The sequence below is a fragment of the Neoarius graeffei genome, chromosome 10 (genome assembly GCF_027579695.1).
Source record: "Neoarius graeffei isolate fNeoGra1 chromosome 10, fNeoGra1.pri, whole genome shotgun sequence".
NCBI lineage: Eukaryota > Metazoa > Chordata > Actinopteri > Siluriformes > Ariidae > Neoarius > Neoarius graeffei.
The window spans coordinates 63,418,979-63,439,875 of record NC_083578.1 but is presented as its reverse complement, the minus strand read 5'-3'; the positions used below and the strand labels follow the sequence as shown (position 1 = coordinate 63,439,875).

Here is a 20,897-nt window from a genome sequence, read left to right as displayed (position 1 = left end):
ACTCTCAGTCCACAGCCTACCTGGCTTCAGATGGAAGCTTTATCATGTAAACCCACTTCTTTGAAGGCCTTATTGTACTCCCCTCTCAGATTTTCTCTGTCTCCATACACTAAAAATATTTGTGTTAAAACCTCAATGAGAATTTGGAACCAGTTCAGAAAGCATTTCAATCTGTGTGATATTTCCATCCTCTCTCCTCTCACTTCAAATTTAGTTTTTCCACCTTCACTGATTGATGGAGCATGGTCCTTATGGTCTAGGTTAAGTATCAAATCTTTAAAGGATCTGTATATAGATGGGGTATTTGCATCATTTCAACAATTGTCTGAAAAATATTCCTTACCTGCATCACATTTCTTTAGATATTTACAGATGCGCAGCTTTGTGAAATCCTTATATCCCAATTTCCCTAATGTGCCATCTGCTAACCCCATTGACTCCCTTGTAATACCTCTTCCTAATGTGAGGGGAATGATATCCTCTATTTATAATAGAATGTATGCCTTACGACCTGTCACTCTCAATCCAATTAAGACTCAATGGGAGGAGGATCTTGGAGAGGAGATCCCAGATGTCGAATGGGAATTAATCTTGCAACGAGTACATTCATCATCAATATGTGCTAAACATGGCGTCATTCAATGTAAGATTGTCCACCGGGTTCACTGGACTAGGGTTAAATTGAACCGTTTTTTTCCTGACATTGACCCCACATGTGAGCGGTGTCACTCAGCACCTGCGACACTGGCACATACACTCTGGTTCTGTCCCAAACTATTTGAATACTGGTCCAAGGTATTTGATATCCTGTCATACGTATTCGAACAAACAATTCCTCCTTCTCCATTTACTGCGTTGTTTGGTGTTCTTCCCTCTACAATCTCCCTATCCTCATATAAAGCTGATTTTGTTGCATTTATCACTCTAGTAGCAAGGCGTCTAATTCTGCTGAGGTGGAAGTCTCCTAACACCCCTTCATTCAGTTCCCTGATTAAAGATATCCTTTATTTTATGAAAATAGAAAAAATAAGATGGAGCATGAAGGGCTCTACCCGCAAGTTCACTAAAACGTGGGGATATTTGTCTGACTACATTGACGAGTTGAACCTCCCCTCTGTGACAGACTAGAACTGTGAGTACACTTTACAGACAATAGACTACTGTGGTAATATATTTTCAAGGTTGCAGGCTTTGTGTATGTACTTGTTATTGCTGTTTTTTGTTTTGTTTTGTGTTCTTTTTTATTATTTATTTTATCTAGGTTTTATTATAGATTTATTATTATTAATTTATTTATTCATGTCATGTTTTGGTTATTTTGTGTTAAACTGTGTACCATATATGGTTGGTGGGGGGGGGGGGGGGGGGCAAGGTAGAGTTTGTTCTTTTATCGTTGATCTGCTGCTTTATAATCAAGGTGTGGTATCATTCCTAATGTCAGCTCCACAAATTGCATCACTTATTGTGCTTTGGACATATCTTATACCTTTTGTATTTACTCTTGGAAAAATCAATAAAGAAACCTTGGAAAAAAAAAAAGTTGCTCTGTGAGGTTGCACTGTAATAAGTATTGCACTGTATCAGGTAAGTGTGAGAATATTGTCCTTTTAGGTCCTTGTTGGTGCATTGTTGCACCTGCCAGAAGTGGCATCAGTCAGTGCATGTAATTAGCCTTTTTCACATTACGTCACTTGCAGAAGAACCTCACATCCGTTTTCAGCCTTTTGAATGGAAGAAGAGGCGGCATGCTAATCTGCTGGCTAACAAGTAGCAACCATAGAAAGTCAGTAAACTTCCTTTCCAAAACAAGGCAGATAGGTGACTGGAATGGTCACTAACAATACGTAATGATAAACAACAATGCACAATATTATTATCAGTCTTATCTGTGAATGACACAGTTTTGTTAACATATGTTGCCACTGTATACCTCTTCTTCCATTCAAAAGGCTGAAAACGGATACGAGTTCCCCTGCAAGTGATGTAATGTGAAAAAGGCTAATTGTTCAAGGTGGTTATGGCCTGTGGGAAAAAAACTGTTTTTGAGTCTGTTGGTCCTTGCTTTGATGCACCTGTAATGCCTGCCTGAGGGCAGCAAGTCAAAGAACTCAGAGCCAGGGTGGGAGCTGTCCTTGATGTTGCTGCTGAGCTCTGCTCTCTGTTTAGCTACTGTTTGTTCATTCATTCAGTTGTTCGTTATTCATTTGTTTGTTCATTCATTCATTCTCAATTGAATTTTGCGTTTTATGTGTTGGTGTGTCTAAGGTTTGCGCTGCAATAAACCTTTAAAATGAAAACCTACTTGTGCTTGTGTCCCCATTTTTTTTTTCCCTGAGCTCCTAAAATGTTTAACTTAGAAGCACGTGTGCTCCTGAAAAAAAAAAAGTTAGTGTAGAGCCCTGGGTGGTGGTCCCTCTTTTTAAGAAAGGGGACCGGAGCATGTGCTCCAATTATAGGGGAATCATACTTCTCAGCCTCCCAGGAAAGGTTTACTCCAGGGTACTGGAGAGGAGAATTCGGCCAATAGTCGAACCTCGGATCCAGGAGGAACAATGCGGTTTTCGTCCTGGTCGTGGAACACTGGACCAGCTCTATACCCTTCATAGGGTGCTCAAGGGTTCATGGGAGTTTGCCCAACCAGTCCACATGTGCTTTGTGGATTTGGAGAAGGCATTCGACCATGTCCCTCATAGTATTCTGTGGGGGGTGCTTCAGGAGTATGGGGTTCGGGGCTCTTTGTTAAGGGCTGTCCGGTCCCTGTACGAACGGAACAGGAGTCTGGTTCGCATTGCTGGCAGTAAGTCAGACCTGTTCCCAGTGCATGTTGGACTCCGGCAGGGCTGCCCTTTGTCACTGGTTCTGTTCATAATCTTTGTAGAGGCTCGTTCGTAGTGAGACCTTGAGAAAAGTGCTATAGCTTACGCTGACGAAGTCTCTGTCCCAAAGTAACTGTTTCCACTCTCCGTGTCCGTGTGCCTTGCAATAAATCCACTGGAAACGTCTTGAAAGTTGAACTTTAATCCTCATTTAACTATTACAAAGGTTCTAAGATGCAGAAAGTCGGTGAGTAAATATCAGAGTGTCAGAGTGTCAGGTAAGAAAAACTGTTCGCTTCCACGGCTTCTCGAGATCTGCCCTGAGAAGCGCGAGACCGTTCTTATATAGCTGAATGACTTCTAATTCTAATTCTTGAGAATTGTGAGACAGTTCTAATTCTTGTTCTAATTCTTCACATATGAATTCTTAAGAAGCGTGAGACAGTTCTAATTCTTAACATACGAATTCTGATTCTAATTCTTTTAACCTTGTCACATATTATTCATCATCTTAATCATGACATAAACTACTTATATGAAATTACACACTCAAATGAAATTATATATACCATGTAACATAAATTGTAATTCACATCTATATGAACTCCACCTTGGCCGTTACATACCCGGCCCCTAATTGCTTTCTATCCTAGAAACAATTACAACATTGAATGTACTTAACAGTCCTTTTCATTCTGCTTCTTGAAGCAGGCAGAGTTTGGTGATCGGCCGCTCAAGTTCATTCATCTTCGTCTTGACTCGAACCTTGCGGACGACTCCATGTTCGTCCTCCACAGTCTTCACGATTCTTCCCATTAGCCATGATCCTCTAGGGGCTGATTCGTCGACGATCAAGACTATATCTCCCGGGATGAAGTTGCGCGCTGGACTGTTCCATTTCTGTCTTTTCTGGAGTTGAGGCAGATATTCTTTGGTCCAGCGTTTCCAGAACAGATCACTCATGTATTGGACTTGCCTCCATCTCTTGCGTGCGTAAGTATCATCCTTATCAAAGACACCCGGTGGTAGGTTGGGGTTAGTCTTGAGCAAGAGTAAGTGCTGTGGGGTAAGGGCTTCCAAGTCATTAATGTCATTAGAAGGCGTAGTGATAGGCCTACTATTCAAGATGGCTTCACATTCACAGAAGAACGTTTGAAGACCTTCCTCGTCCAAGCTTTGTTCTCTCAAAGTGGCATCCATGATCTTCCTGATGGAGCGGATGATTCTTTCCCACACCCCTCCGTGGTGGGATCCAGATGGCGGATTGAATAACCAAGTGATGTCACGTTGGAGCAAGCTGTTCTCGATTTGTGAAGTATTCCATGCCTTTATTGCCTTTCTCAGCTCGTGGTCGGCTCCAACGAAGTTGGTCCCTTTGTCGGATCTCATTTCCTTCACTTGACCCCTTCTCGCAATGAAGCGCCGCAGAGCTTGAATAAAGGAGTCGGTTTCCAATGATGTTGCCATTTCTATGTGGACCGCACGACATGCAAGGCAGGTGAATATCACCCCATATCTTTTTACAGACACTCTTCCCCGCTTGACGCTGAATGGCCCGAATAGATCCACGCCAGTTCTGGTAAAGGGTGGTTCATTTGGTAGAACTCTGTTTCTTGGTAGGTCTGCCATCATTTGTGTGCCTGATGCACCATGTTGTTTTCGACAGGTAATACACCGAGACAGCATTCTTCTGATTGATGAGGGAGCGTCAATGATCCAGTACCTTTGGTGTGTGTGAGACAAGACATGATTACGTCCACTGTGTCCTAAACACTCGTGCGCATCCTGGAGAATCAAGTCTGCCACGTGATGGTTCTTAGGGATGATCATTGGATGCTTGGCTTCTGCTGGCATGGATGCTCGACTGAGCCTCCCTCCAACGCGAAGGATTCCCTCTTCTAGTTGCGGATTGAGTCTGAAGATTCGACTACTCTTCTTAATGGAGTCCTTTCTCCGAAGAGCAGATATCTCCTCTTGGAAGTTATCGTTTTGACAATGGCTAATAATAGCGATCTCTGCTTTTTGCAGGTCATCAAGTACGTATGTTTGAGACCCTTTTTGTAGCTCAACATCTCTTTGTTCAGCTGTTGTTCGTCCCTGTACAATCCTTTCAACTCTTTTCTCTTCCTAGACAGGTTCACCAGGGTTCGCTTGAGTTGCGTAAACCACGCCACAGCCTTCTTGAGACGTACCCATGAAGAGTAGTATTGGATTAGCTGCTGCATTGCATCAGTGCTTTCTACTGTGGTAGCGTTAACCAGCACGCCTTTCTTCACCTCAGGGTCCTCAGCCGTGAGCTCTTCTAGGTGATTGGGTTCGTCTGGCCACTCCCTTTCTGGTTTACTGAGGAAGCTGGGACCAGCAATCCAGACGTCATTCCTCATGAAGGCGTTCACCCTTTGACCCCTCGAGGCATAATCGGCAGGATTCAACTGAGTGTTGACATAGCTCCATTGATGCACTTTTGATGCTTGCAGAATTGTGGCGATCCTGTTTGCCACAAATGTTTTAAATCTGATGTTCTCATTGGCTATGTACTTGAGTACGGCAGTACTGTCTGTCCAAAACTTGGAATCTGATAGCGGCAACTGAAGCTCTTTCTTCAGCATGACATCCACCTTCACAGCTAAGGCAGCCGCCGTCAGCTCCAACCGCGGGATGGTAGTTGGTTTCAGAGGGGCGACCCTCGCCTTCCCCAAGACGAATGAACAGTGTACTTGGTTGCTGCTATTCTTCTGGACTAAGTACGTGACAGTACCATAGCCTATTTCACATGCGTCACAAAAATGATGCAGTTGAGCTTGCACAGTTTTGCCAAATCCAGGTGGCTTAAAGCATCGTGTTACTCGAAAGTCAGTGAGCTGTTGGAGTTCTTCAGTCCACTTGGTCCATTGTTGTGCGAGGTGTTCTGGCACAGTGTCATCCCAGGCTGTTCTTAGTCTACACAATTCTTGCAAGATGTTTCTAGCAGGTAGTATGACTGGTGACAACATTCCTAGTGGATCATAGACAGAGCTCATTGTAGACAGGATTCCTCTCCTGGTAAAAGGCTTCTGCTCGATGTTCACCTGAAACTTGAAATGATCTGACTGGATGCACCATTGTACTCCCAAGGCTCTCTTGATGGCGAGTGAGTCCTGGTCGAGATCAAGATCTTTGACTTCTGTTGCTCGGTCCTCAAGCGGAATGGTTAACAGCACGTTTCGACTGTTGGTCGTCCATTTTGTCAGTCTAAAGCCTCCTGTTTGACAAATGGCCGTCAAGTCGTGGAGTAGCTTGATTGCTTCCTGTTCTGAGTTAACTGATTTTAGACAATCGTCGACGTAAAAATTGTTCAACACTGTCTCCACAGCTGCTGCATCAAAAGTACTCCTGTTGTCCTCGGCACATCTTCTCAGCGCATAGTTCGCACAGCTGGGTGAAGAGGTGGCTCCGAACAAGTGTACCTCCATTCTGTACTCCTGCAGCTCCTTTGAGATATCCCCGTCAGGCCACCATAAAAACCTGAGAAGGTCTGCGTCTTCAGATGGGACCTTGACCTGATGGAACATGGCCTCCACATCTGCCATAACTGCGATTGGCTCCTGACGAAATCGTGTTAAGACTCCAACCAGACTGCTTGTCATGTCAGGCCCTTGCAGTAGTTGCTCGTTAAGTGTGGTTCCCTGATATGAAGCACCGCAGTCGAATACCACTCGAAGTTTATGCTTCTTGGGGTGGTAGACAGCATGATGTGGAATAAACCACACCTTTCCATCACTCCTGTTAAGCTCTTCGTCTGGGACCTTGACGGCGTATCCCTTGGTTATGACCTGGTTCATGAAGCTGACGTATTCCTCTCGGAACGTCTGGTTTCTCTGAAGCTTCTTTTTCATGTTGAGCGCTCGTTGCTCTGTCATTGCTCTATTGTTAGGCATTTTCACATCTTTGTTCTTCAATGGCAATCCGATAGAGTAGTGACCGTCAACCAGTTTTGTGGATGTGGTGACTCTGTCCATAAACAGTTGATCTTCCTTTGACATCTCAAGCTGCTCTCCTTGAGCATTCTCGGGAAAATCATATTTGAATTGCTGGGTCCACAATTCTTCAAGTCGAGCCACCGATATCCGATTAATTTGGATCTGTGGGTATCCGTCTTTTGACCAGCTTCCGATGTTCTCACGCAGCGGCCCGTTCACTGTCCATCCCAAGACTGTACGTACTGCATACGGTCCATCTTTCACGCTGCGGATTACCTCTTCTGGCTCTAAAGCCTTTGCGACATCAGTCCCAATAAGAAGATCGATATCTGCCTTGATCAATGGAATTTGTACACCTCGTAAGTGTGGCCACCTATCCACGTCCTCTTGGGTTGGGATATTCTCCTGACTAGCAGGTATGGCCCTTTGTGTAAACACACCAGTGAGCCCGACAAAGTCATCCCCCTCCAGACTGCTGACTTCTAGGTCTGGCAACACCTTGCACGAGACAGTCTTTTGGTCTCCCATAGTAGTAAGTAGGATGTTCACATTTTTTCCTTGCAGGTTAAGGTTGTTGGCTAGCTTGTTAGTGCAAAAGGAGGCATTGCTCCCTGGATCAGTTGATCAGAAACAGAGCATATGCTTCAAGTGCCTTAGCGTCGTCCGACTTGATAGTAGGCCAATTTAAAGCCTTGTCCAGGTATGCCATCGAGATCTTATATTTGTCACCAAAGCGCTCCTTTAATAATTTCTTGGCTTGAGGGTAGCCCCGTTCAGGATCCATATGAAGACAGCTGCGCACTAAGTCATTAGGCTGACCACATGTGTGCTGTTCCAAATAATAAAGCCGATCTTTGCTGTTTTCAGTCTTGCTTTCTATGCGATGCTCGAAAGCTCTCATGAATAGATGGTATTCCATTGGATCTCCTTTAAAAACTGGAATATTCGGCGAAGGCAATGTAGATAGCTTTTGTTGCTTTATTAGACTCTCAGTTATCTCATTTTGGCGTTGCATGACAGAAGCCAGGTTGTCTGTGTTTGCAGAATTGCCCTTTGAAGTAACAGGCTCTTGTCGCACAACAGGCGTTGCATCGGCAGCTATTCCACTACTATGGCTATGCTGAGATACATTACTAGCCCCACTGCTCCTATTGCAGCTGACATGTTGTCTCCGAGTAGCCCTCAGTGAATCCACCCTACTGCCTTTAGAGCCGCTTGACACATCTGAGCCTCCATATTTTCTTAACACAGCTAATCTTGCATTCGATGCAGCGAGCTTTGCTTGTAACTCCAACTCTTCCTTTTCAGCTTTGAGCCGTAGCTCCTGCTCTTCCTTTTCAGCTTTGAGCCGTAGCTCCTGCTCTTCCTTTTCAGCTTTGAGCCGTAGCTCCTGCTCTTCCTTTTCAGCTTTGAGCCGTAGCTCCTGCTCTTCCTTTTCAGCTTTGAGCCGTAGCTCCTGCTTTTCCAAAGCCCTTTTCTGTTTCAACACAGCTGTCTCGGTTAACAAAGCGGCTTTCTCCATTTCAACTTTTACGCGCTCAGAGCGAACCGATGATGCTACAGAAGCAGAAGAGACAGACTTGGTCTTTTTACTCTTTCTGGATGTAACTGAAATGCTATCTTCAGGATTTACCTCATTGTTCACTCTTTCAGACTCTTCTATGCGATGCGTTGCATCCTGTATCCATGATCTAACCTCTTGCACAAAATTGCATTGCTTATCATATCTTGGCTGAAACCAATCACTTTGATCTGTATTCATATTCTCTATGTATCCAAGTTGACTGTACAGGTCTTTGACATCAGCATTTATCTTACTGAATTCTTCTATCAGCTCTTCATACTCGGTTAACAATTCCTTTGTTATATTTTCCACATTTGCATCATCATACATTAACTCACGCAATTCATTTTTTTTTCTCAGTCAGTTTCTTTAGCTTTGCTCTTCTGGAGTCAATTCTTGTCTGCAGACTATTTTCCAATGACCGTTGTGTTGGTTTACGCTGACGTTTTTCCCTCGGAAGGCTTACCGTCTTTTCTTCTTCATCTGTCATGGTTGCTTTGAACGTCGGTCCGGTTTTTCGTTCCGATTCCACTTGCGACAGTCACGTTGCAGCCACGTCCACTTGTCAATCACCAGCCACGAGTGTAGCGCACGATCGCGAAAGTTCAGAAGTCCCTCGGTAAATCCCTCGATGAATCTTCTTTCCAGTTTCAGCGAACCTCTCCAGCGTTTTGTAATCCGATGTCAAGCGAGTTTTTCTTACTAATGTAGAGGCTCGTTCGTAGTGAGACCTTGAGAAAAGTGCTATAGCTTACGCTGACGAAGTCTCTGTCCCAAAGTAACTGTTTCCACTCTCCGTGTCCGTGTGCCTTGCAATAAATCCACTGGAAACGTCTTGAAAGTTGAACTTTAATCCTCATTTAACTATTACAAAGGTTCTAAGATGCAGAAAGTCGGTGAGTAAATATCAGAGAGTCAGAGTGTCAGAGTGTCAGGTAAGAAAAACTGTTCGCTTCCACGGCTTCTCGAGATCTGCCCTGAGAAGCGCGAGACCGTTCTTATATAGCTGAATGACTTCTAATTCTAATTCTTGAGAATTGTGAGACAGTTCTAATTCTTGTTCTAATTCTTCACATATGAATTCTTAAGAAGCGTGAGACAGTTCTAATTCTTAACATACGAATTCTGATTCTAATTCTTTTAACCTTGTCACATATTATTCATCATCTTAATCATGACATAAACTACTTATATGAAATTACACACTCAAATGAAATTATATATACCATGTAACATAAATTGTAATTCACATCTATATGAACTCCACCTTGGCCGTTACAATCTTTATGGACAGAATTTCTAGGCGCAGCCAGGGGCCGGAAGGAATCCTGTTTGGGAACCACAGGATTTCATCTCTGCTTTTCGCAGATGATGTTGTCCTGTTGGCTTCTTCAAACCAGGACCTTCAGCATACACTGGGGCGGTTTGCAGTCGAGTGTGAAGTGGCTGGGATGAGAATCAGCACCTCCAAGTCAGAGGCCATGGTTCTTGACCGGAAAAGGGTGGCTTGCCCTCTCCAGGTTGGTGGAGAAGTCCTGCCTCAAGTGGAGGAGTTTAAGTACCTCGAGATCTTGTTCACGAGCGAGGGAAGGATGGAGCGTGAGATCGACAGGCGGATTGGTGCGGCCTCCGCAGTGATGCGGTCGCTTTACCGGTCCGTCGTGGTGAAGAAGGAGCTGAGCCAAAAGGCGAAGCTCTCAATTTACCGGTTGATCTACGTTCCGACTCTCACCTATGGTCATGAGCTTTGGGTAATGACCGAAAGAACAAGATTGTGGATACAAGCGGCCGAAATGAGTTTCGTTCGCAGGGTGGCTGGGCACTCCCTTAGGGTGAGAAGCACAGTCACTCGGGAGGAGCTCGGAGTAGAGCCGCTGCTCCTCCACATCGAGAGGAATCAGCTGAGGTGGCTCGGGCATCTCCTCCTGGACGCCTCCCTGGGGAGGTGTTCCAGGCATGTCCCCCCCGGGAGGAGGCCCCGGGGAAGACCCAGGACACGCTGGAGGGACTATGTCTCTCGGCTGGCCTGGGAACGCCTCGGTGTTCTTCCCGAGGAGCTGGCCGAGGTGTCTGGGGAAAGGGAAGTTTGGGCTTCCATGCTCAGACTGCTGCCTCCCCGACCCGGATAAGCGGAAGAAAATGAGATGAGACGAGACGAGATAGTCAAGGACAACAGCAATATATTCAAATGTTAAGAAAACTTTTATCATAAAATTTATGGAAATATGATGCGCACATATACTGATTATATGAAATGAATAAATCTGTTTGCAATTCAAAAAAGTTCTCTGTGTATTAAAACAGCTTATTCTCACCGATTAATGGATAAATTACCACAATATAGACGACGTCGGACTGCATGGTTCGGTCCGAAACTACACACTTCTATACTAAAGAGTATGTAAAATAATTTTTATGCTTCAGTCCCATTCCAAAGTCTTCATACTTCAGGACTAGATTGTTGTTGAGACGCGCATCACTGTGTTGTATTCGGTTCCGTCTCAAACAGCACTTTGGCATACAAAGTAGTGAGCCACGCCCCTAATGGCATCTAATTACAAGCATGCTCTGTGTGCGATTTGGACGTAGACACACTTTTGTGGGCGGGGTTTCCCTAACAGTGTTGCCATGACGCCCGTATACACTTCGGCTCGTGACTTCACTTCAATTCCCTGAGGTTTCAGACGGTCGAGAAATGTAAACAATGGAACTTTTCATCGAGGGAATTTCATTCTGCTAAATGACACGAGGGGGAAATAGTTTAAGAGTAAATTCATGATGTGTGTAAATCAAGAGGAACTATATCCTGTACATGCGATGTGTAAAATTACCTAAATCCTTATTAGCTAAAGTTTATTTGTGTGTTCTCTGTTTTTTTCTGGAAAAAAATTGAGCAGTTTAAAATGAGAGGTTATCTTAAAACCTTAAACTGGATATTTAAGCTCCAACCCAAGCGCACTACGGTGGGAAAACACAGGGATTCAGATCTCTGCCTCCAGGTAACGGGAATATCCTGATACTTCATATCTTTGAACAGACACTGGTTTTGTTTCTGGATGCCATATCAATCAACCCAGTATAACTCACTATACCATAAAATACAAGCAGGCTATGTACCAGCATGTCACTGCTATCACTATCTTGTGAGTTTTACCTTTAAGGACTTGTATAAGGATGCCACAAATGACAAGACTACTAACCATCAGCAACATAAAAATACTTTTTTAAAAATAATGATATGCAGTCAGCTTCAGAATTATGACACCCTTAAAGAGAAGAGGCAAATGGAGAGATAATATAAGCACTGCACACAACTATGTCAAGTCAAGTTTATTTCTGTAGCGCTTTTAACAATAGACATTGTCGCAAAGCAGCTTTACAGAATTTGAATGACTTTAAACATGAGCTAATTTTATCCCTAATCTATCCCCAATGAGCAAGCCTGCGGCGACGGTAGCAAGGAAAAACTCCCTCAGACGACATGAGGAAGAAACCTCGAGAGGAACCAGACTCAAAAGGGAACCCATCCTCATTTGGGTGACAACAGACAACATGATTATAACATTAACAGTTTTAACATGAAGTCAGTTTCGTTGATGTTATAACTCTTCATTGATGGAAACGAGTGCAAAACTGTTCATGACAACTGCAGTCCTAAAGTTAGCAAGTCAACTGTAGTCCTCAGCCATAAAAGCATTACTGTAAGTGTCCAGAGCGTCTTCCAAGTGTGACTTTCAACTGTCCATATGGGGCCGTCTTCCACAGGAGCGATGTGATGAGACTCCAGCCAGACATAGGGCATCAGGATGGATCAGGCAGGTCCGAGGAGCAGGAGAGGTCAGCATCTCAAACTCAGGATTGACATGTAACTCAGAAGGACAGACGGGGGGGGGGACACACAGGTTGTTAGGTATGCCCAATGTCACCTGAATAAGTAGAAACAGTATACATTTTGTGCTGAGTGCAAGCAGGGACTCCGGCAAAACTAACTATGGCAGCATAACTAAAAGGGGAGAGCTAGAAGGTAACACAGGCGTCAAGGAGCCCCGGGACATAAAGCAGCAACCACTACACCGTCAACAAGCTCGAGTGAGCAAGCGAGTGGGGGACTGACAGCATCCATACATCCCAGTTTACCAAAACATTCTATGTCTGAGGACCCTCCAGATCTACACCTTTACCTCATAAACACTATTAACAAAAGGCTTGACTAAACAGATGTTTTCAGCCTAGACTTAAATGCTGAGACTGTGTCTGATTTCTGAACACTACTTGGAAGGCTGTTCCATAACTGTGGGGCTTTGTAAGAAAAGGCTCTGCCCCCTGATGTAGCCTTCACTATATGAGGTACCAGTAGATAGCCTGCCCCTTTTGATCTAAGTAGGTGTGGCGGGTCATAAAGGACCAGAAGCTATTTACAGGTTCCACGTATACAATATGAAAATCAACTTCATTCATTCATTCGTCTTCAGTTTATCCTGGTGGAGGTTGTGGTGAATCTGGAGCATATCCTGGGAATACTGGATGTGACACAAGTCTAACACACACACACACACTGTGTGTCTCACTGTTGTGAGGGAGCAAAAGAAAACCAGCTTGGCTTGTAAAAAATATGTGGCAAAATTTGCACCAATAATATTTAAAATGAATACAAATAAATTGTCATTATTTTGGGAGAAAAAAAGGAGAAAATGCTCTGATTAGGAATTCTCACAGAGGGCGAGATATTTAAGCCCCAAATCTGAGATTGCCTCTTCCAGAAAATTGAGATTTGGTTGTACATTGAGCCTAAACAGACATTTAAATGAATGCAGTAATTGTTGTGGAAACATAGAGCCTGACATGTTGTGCATGGAGGAGTGGTTCATGAGTCGTCTACAAATGACTCCAACCTGCTGAGGCATTACAGGAAAAGGCTTAGTGCTGTTATTCTCTCCAGTAGGTGCTGATCATTTTAAAAGTATTTCAGAAAATGATTCACATTTCATTAAAAAAATTTTGTGTTAAAAATAATGTCACTGTATGTTTATCACTAATTGCAGGTGCTTCTCATTTTATATTTTGGTTTCTGTTCATTTTTATGAATGGTGCTAATAATTATGGAGTTGGCTTTACAATCGGTAATAAAAAAGGCATAGAGATCGTATGCTTATGACATTGTTAAGACTCAACTCAAAGACTGAAAAGATTTCATTCTCAAGCAAAATATGGCCACATTTCATGAAGGAAGGGGGAATTTAACTGGTCCATAAAGAGATGGGTAGGATCTCTGACTTTGTCCTTTACTTTAACTCCTATAGAATGGTGGTGTGGATGAGCACCATGCTACTATTGAATGGAATGAGATGGAGCACTTCTATGTTCTTCATGACCTGAACTCTGCCCATGGCACTTATGTCAATGACTGTCACATACACAACGCAGCAGTGCGTCTTACACCAGGGGATGAGATTCACTTTGGCTATGGAGGCTCAGCCTACAAGCTTTTAGTGGATCCACCAGACCCAGTAAGACATGTTTATATAGACCATGGAGAATGTTTTGTATCGATATGTCCCCAATGAGATTATTTCTTAATTTTCTTAATATTTCTTGATTAATTCTGTTAAGTCTGAACTGTAACAGCTATCAGTAACATTTGAACTATATGATCATGTGACTCAGCAAAGTGTCTTGAAGCAAGTTAAAGACTGTATTTCCTGCTTTTTTGACATTTGCTGAAACTGTTCCATTTCTTATATTGTTAGTATTTCATCATTATGGTGTTCCATTTCTTTTCCATATTCACTCAGCTACCTGTTCTGCCTATCCAGTTGGCCACTTCTCCAGCTAGAGTAAGGAGTCGTGCTCTGTCCTCTTCTGTTACTCCTCATCCCCCTCGCAGGACTCGACCTGTGAGTGCAGGAGCTAAACGCAGCGGTTTGGGTACAAATGTTCCAGAATACAGTTCCTCCTCTCACAGACCAGGTAGTGGTTCTGTTCTAATTCATTATTAAAACGTTCTTTTTCATTCCTAAAATTTGGTGACAGTGAGAGTTGAGTAAAAGCCATCATTTATCTGGGATAGTAAATGGAGAGAGGAATTGTTCCAGTAATACGTATTAATATAGTTAATGATCTATATTGCCATAGGAAGCTGGGCCAGCAGCAGAGGACCAGGACACATTTTTAGAAATGCAAGCCTGTTCCAGAGCTGTCAAAGCATGCAGGAATTATTACAGGACAAGGTGGGTACAACTCCAGTGATTTTCAACTTAATCTTTGTCTAACACATCTATAGCATATGTACAATCACTATGAGCAATAAGTTCAACACATTTCCCTGTACTGAGAAAAGAATGGAAAAACCCTGCTTTTTCAAAACTTACACTATATGGCCAAAGGTTTGTGGACACCCTACAGTCACACCCATCTGAAGTCCTTCAGATTTCCAGATTTAGTCCTCCCCCCCCTTTTGCTGCTATGGGAAGGCTTTTCATTAGATTTTTTAACATGGCTATGGGGAGGTGCACATTCAGACACCAGAGCATTAGTGAGCTCAGGCACTGATGTAACGTGAGGAGGCCTGGAGTGCAGTCAGCGTTCCAGTTTATCCCAGAGGTGTTCAGTGGGGTTGAGGTCAGGGCTCTGTGCAGGCCACTCAAGTTCTCCCACTCCAACATTGGCAAACCATGTCTTCATGGACTTTGCTTTTTGCACAGGAGTATTGGCCTGCTATAACAGGTATGGGGCTCTTAGTTTCAGTGAAGGGGAAATTATACTGCTAAAGCATACAAAGACATCCTATACAATTGTGTGATTCCAACTTTGTGGCAACAGTTTGGGGAAGACCGGTATATGGGTGCGATGGTTTTATGTAGTTATCTAATCAGCCAATCCCTTGGCAGAAGCACAATGCATAAAATCATGCAGATACAAATCAAGAGCTTCACTTAATGTTCACTTCAAACATCAGAATGGGAAAAATTGTGATCTCTGTAACTTTCACTGTGGCATGGGTGTTGGTGCCAGATGGACTGGTTTGAATATTTCAGAAACTGCAGATTTGCTGGGGTTTTCACACACAACAATGTCTAGAGGTTACACAGAATGGTGCAAAAAAACAAAAAAACATTGAACGAGCGACAGTTCTGTGTGTGGAAATGCCTTATTGATAAGAGAGGTCAGAGGAAAATGGACAGATTGGTTTGAGCTGCCAGGAAGGATATAGCAACTCTTTACAACCATGGTGAGCAGAAAAGCATCTCAGCATGCAACAGCAGAAGACCACACTGGGTTCCACTCCTGCCAGCCAAGAACGGGAATCTTTAGACTCAAGAACAAGTTCCTATTAAAGTGGCTGGTGAGTGTAGTGTATAATGGAAGTCTAAGTGGCATTTGTTGAATTCTGAAGACAGATAATGCTTGCATCATTAGGGCTTTGGATTAACACAGGGCACAGTTTGCACTGGATGGGAGGATTTGGGGTTGAGGCATGGTAATTGCTAAAGACTGATTGGTAGCTATCACAGAGCATAACAGATTCAGGGGAACATTACAACAAGCTTTCACTTAGCTCACCTACAGAGGGTATCCTAAAGATTTGCACTTCCCAAAAAGATTATGCCCAAAGCTCACCCTTGCTTCAATGGGTAATCTCACCTGCATTCTGCAGACTTATACCTTCTAGAAACTGCTGCTGTCATCATCAAGACTGTCTTATGGTTATTACCAAGCACCGATGGTCTTTATTCTTCTATAACTGCATACTGTAACGATTTACCCAGATTAATCACCCAGAACAGGATGGATTTCCCTCTGAGTCTGGTTCCTCTCAGAACCTTGAGAGGAACCAGACTCAGAGGGAAATCCATCCTGTTCTGGGTGACTCATCTAGGTAAATCGTTACAGTATGCAGTTTCAAGGTTTCAAGAACCTTGAGAGGAACCAGACTCAGAGGGAAATCCATCCTGTTCTTGGTGATTCATCTGGGTAAATTGTTACAGTATGCAGTTATAGAAGAATAAAGACCATCGGTGCTTGGTAATAACCATAGGACAGTCTTGATGATGACAGCAGCAGTTCCTAGAAGGTATAAGTCTGCAGGATGTGCATGAGATTATCCACTGAAGCAAGGGTGAGCTTTGGGCATAAACTTTTTGGGAAATGCAAATCTTTAGGATACCCTCTGTAGGTGAACTAAGTGAAAGCTTGTTGTAATGTCCCCCAAAGTCTGTTATGTTCTGTGATACCCGTCAGTCTTCAGCAATTACCACTCCTCAACCCCAAATCCTCCCATCAAACATGAGGACATGTTGTCTCAGGGAGTTTTTCCTATGCCACTGTCATCTCTGGCTTGCCAAATAGGGATTTAAATCTACATATGAATTTCTGTAAAGCTCTTGTTGTCTATAGGAAGAAAGCTGGGTAAGGTGTAGGGAGGAACAGAGTGGTGTGTTGTCGTCTCAGAGTGAAGCTCAAAGGAAAGATTGTATGATCTCAGCTCTGAAGGAGGAGGTGTCAGCACTCCAGTTGCAGCTCTCTCAGAGCAACCAGAATGGCCCAGACATCAGACACAAGCTGCACAACCTGACCAGAGACATCCAGGAGAAAAAAGAGGAGATCCAACAGCTAAAGGAGCAGGTGGAGCCTTGTGTGTTAAGGTTGCTCTTTGTGTTTTTTTTGTTTTTTTTTCCCTTACTTGATGACTTACTCTGTCTTTCCATTTTTTGGTGTAAACATATAGAACAAAACCTGCTAGTTAAATACTGATCTCTTTTTTTTTCTTCAGCTAAAATTGTGAGTGTAACATCTGAAATATGTGTGTAGATGCTGGAGATGCGGACGAAATCTGCTGAGCTCAATAGCCAGGCTGTAGAAGAGAGAGATCAGAGGATCAGCAAGCTTAAAAAACAGCTGGATAAGCTGAAGAATGAAAACAGCAAGTCAGCAGGTAGAAGTTATGAGCATATACCTTTTCTTCATTGTTACTCTGACCAAATACATGACACATAACCTGATGTCTGATCACGGGATGACTCCGAAAATCGGACCATCCTCAGACAACATTGGAGTCATTTTTAGTAATTTTTTAGAGCATATTTTATAATAATCAGTGTTAGACCATTGTTCATTTTGTAGATGTGCTACTTTGATCGTGTGTTGTTTAATTTAGCTGTTATCAATACACCAAGTTGAATTTGAGTCCAAGTCACTCTCCAAAGATTATACTCAAGTCAGACTGAAGTCCTAAATGGGTAGTACAGTTCGATATTTTATAAACCAAAATTAGATTTAGCCCCAAAGATTTAGCCTCAAAATCACACCAGGTCATTTTAAGTATAAACACAAGTGAAGGAACAAGTAATTAAAATTTATACAAGTTATCAAAATATATCAGACTTAAGTCCAAGTGAAGAAATCGAGTGCTACTTCATTTTTCCAGCACTGATCAACAGCATGCAGACGGATCTGTTGGCTCAGGAGAAAAAGGCATTAAAACTGGCTGCTGAAGTTGACAATCTCAGAAAAGATGCGAGATACAAGGAGGCTCAGCTTAGTAACATGGCTAATAAGGTTCAACTTTGTTCTCTCTTCTCCTCCTCTTCTGGTATTTAGTTCCAAAGTATTCAAAAATATCATTGTTTTTAAAAGTGGCTCCTTCTCTCCTAGCTGTCAAAGCTGAAAGAGATTGAAATGAATCAGGAGGAGTTTCTTGCCAGGGGAAAAGAGGTAGAATCCCTCAAAAAGGTGAACATTCTTGTTTTTATGTGACATTCGGACCATAATCGTATCCTTTAGTTTTGAAAGTAAATCTGTATTTTCATGCAGACTGTGGAGCAGATGGAAATGACTCTGAGAGAGAAACAGAGGGAGGTGAAGCAGCAGATAACAGAGATAGACTTACTCAAACACAGACTGGACCAGAAGACACAGGTCAGACCAAACAGTTCAATTTTGATTCATGTATTTATAATAGAGCCGCATTGTGGCACACAGCTCCAGGGTCTCCGGTTTGATCCTGAGCTTGTATTACTGTCTGTATGGAGTTTTTACATGTTCTCTCTGTGTTTGCATGGGTTTCCTTCTTGCTCCTCCAACTGTCCATAAACATTCCAGATTGTCTCTACTAACACTGTGCAAAATACAGTACCTCAGAATCTGAAGATGGTGTTTCCTGGATATTTAAAATTACAATCACACGTTCTGATTGGCTACTCTGCTACTGGGCTGTCAGCTCATATACCATGAGTAGAGAAAAACAAAATGGCAGAGCGTGTTGCTGAACCAACCAAGGACGAAATAAAAACTCTACTCGTAAACAAAACTACCCAAAAATACAAAAAAAGCAACAAAATATAGAATAAAAGTATTTGATGATAAGGACGTATCTTTGTTTATTTTTCAAGAATTATTATTATTATTATAGTGTTTTTAACAAATAGCTACTGTCATTTCACTGGTTTGTTAAGCAGAAATGATTTTGTCGGATGTTTTGTATAAAGGTTTTATTTATCGGATTTGCAAAAAATAAAAATAAAAATGCCCTGTTTCTCAAAATCCAGTGAATGTGGATAGAATAAAACAGTTATTCCGCTCAATCTTGTCGTACATGGCATATAGGCAGCTCAGCGTTACGTGCCTCGTCAGCTATCAGCTCATGTACGACTTGATTTCATGGAATAACTATTAATTATTACCCATATATGATGAAATCCATACTGGGTATTCTCCAGTCATGGCATTGTCAAAAAGAATCTCCAGATATGCTCCAGATTTTTGCAAGAATTTAAAAACAATATCTCCATATTTTGGGGTTATGGCGCAGTATAATTTGCCCCTAGGGTTTTGTGTGTGTGTGTGTGTGTGTGTGTGTGTGTGTGTGTGTGTGTGTGTGTGTGTGTGTGTGTGGTGCCCTGTGATGGACTGATGCCCCATCCATGGTGTATTCCCATCTCATGCCCAGCGTTCCTGGGATAGTATCAATAACTGAAGACACGTGGATGGATGAGATTCATGACAAAAGAGTACTATTCTTGTCATATCTGTACATAATGTAGTACTGTGTTGGTACTAAATGTTTGTTAAAATATATAATACACATTACTTATCCAGACATAACTGATGGGTCTTTCAGTGTACAGTATTTTGATATATTTAATACAAAAGCCTCCATATCAAATGAACATTTATTATATGTCTTTAGTATGTACACATTGCATTCTCTTCTTATGGTTTTACTGCTGTGTTTGTATGTTGTGGTGTAGGAGCAAAGCTCTCTGCAGTCTGAGATGAGCAAACTGAAGTTACTCCAGCAGCAAACACTCCAGAGAGAACAGAAAGCGCAATCAGAATTAAGACACACACAGACAAGGGTGAGGGACCGATAATTTAATAAGAAAGCTTTGTAATCAGGAAATGTAATGTGCATTTACTAGTAGCAAATAATAACCTCTTAATCTCCTTTTCAGCTTGAGCACATTTGCAGTCAAATCATGAAACATGTCCTTGTCACATCAGAAACAGTGTCAGAACAAGAGGTAATGAAAAGTAATTATATTTGCATTCAGATTCATCAGATTATAGTGAATAAATATGGTCGTCTTTGTGTAGATATTGGATCGTTTGTCAAAGCTAAGGAAACAGAATGAAGTGATTAACACCAGCGTGCAGGAATTAGAGCAACAACTGCAACAACACAATGAGAACCAAAGGGTGGTGGAAGAAGACACTGAGAAACTCAAGGCCAGACTTACAGAATTTCAGGTATTGCGAAATACACTATTGGAAAGACACAAAAACTATCATCGATTTCATGCTGAATATGACACGATGATGATAACAATATTATTATTCTTTCGGCTGCTCCCAATCGGGGTTGCCACATGCAGATCTGTTCCGCATATTTGATTTGGCATTGGTTTTACACCGGATGCCCTTCCTGACGCAACCCTCCCCGATCTATCCGGGCTTGGGACCAACACTAAGTATGCACTGTCTTGTACAAACCCAGTGGCTGGGTATTTTACCTAATCTGCATGTCTTTGGGGGAAACCAGGGCACTCAGAGGAAACCCACGCAGACACAGGGAGAATGTGCATACTCCACACAGAAAGGCCCCTGCTGGCCGTGAGGTTTGAACCTGGAACCTTCTTGCTGTGAGGGGACAGTGCTAACCACTACCCACCGTGTCACCCATTATTATTATTATTATTATTGAAACAAGCTCCTTAAAAAATTAATAATATTATTCATTCATTCATTCGTTTGTTTGTTTGTATTTTAAAGGTGCTTGTTTCCAGACTCCAGAAGCTGATATATCACTTAAGCTCAAATCAACGACATGATTCAATGTTCTATGACATCAAACCCAGATTTGAGCACATGCTATTCCAAGCATTCAAATCTGCTCTTGTTTCTATATAACTCTGATGAATAAGAGCCATTAGACTAAATTATTTTATCTATAACACTTTATCTATAGCATTTTTTTTTGATAATTTTATTTATATTTATCTATTAGAGCAAAAACCCAGCTGTGGTTATTAAATATGAATAAAGTAACGTAACAGCTAATTA

The 20,897-nt window shown here is 42.4% G+C and overlaps 1 protein-coding gene across 1 annotated transcript in view; it reads left to right on the top strand.

The window, feature by feature from the left end:
- Positions 1–11,242: 11,242 nt before the first annotated feature.
- Positions 11,243–20,897, top strand: part of fhad1 (forkhead-associated (FHA) phosphopeptide binding domain 1) — a 38,093-nt gene continuing 28,438 nt past the window's right edge. The window contains exons 1-12 of the mRNA XM_060932732.1: positions 11,243–11,338; positions 13,640–13,846; positions 14,132–14,306; positions 14,472–14,566; positions 16,734–16,961; positions 17,148–17,271; positions 17,764–17,894; positions 17,991–18,068; positions 18,150–18,254; positions 19,586–19,693; positions 19,790–19,858; positions 19,932–20,084. Of these exons, the coding sequence (XP_060788715.1) occupies positions 11,243–11,338; positions 13,640–13,846; positions 14,132–14,306; positions 14,472–14,566; positions 16,734–16,961; positions 17,148–17,271; positions 17,764–17,894; positions 17,991–18,068; positions 18,150–18,254; positions 19,586–19,693; positions 19,790–19,858; positions 19,932–20,084 (1,569 nt within the window). The remainder of the gene's footprint in view (positions 11,339–13,639; positions 13,847–14,131; positions 14,307–14,471; positions 14,567–16,733; positions 16,962–17,147; positions 17,272–17,763; positions 17,895–17,990; positions 18,069–18,149; positions 18,255–19,585; positions 19,694–19,789; positions 19,859–19,931; positions 20,085–20,897) is intronic.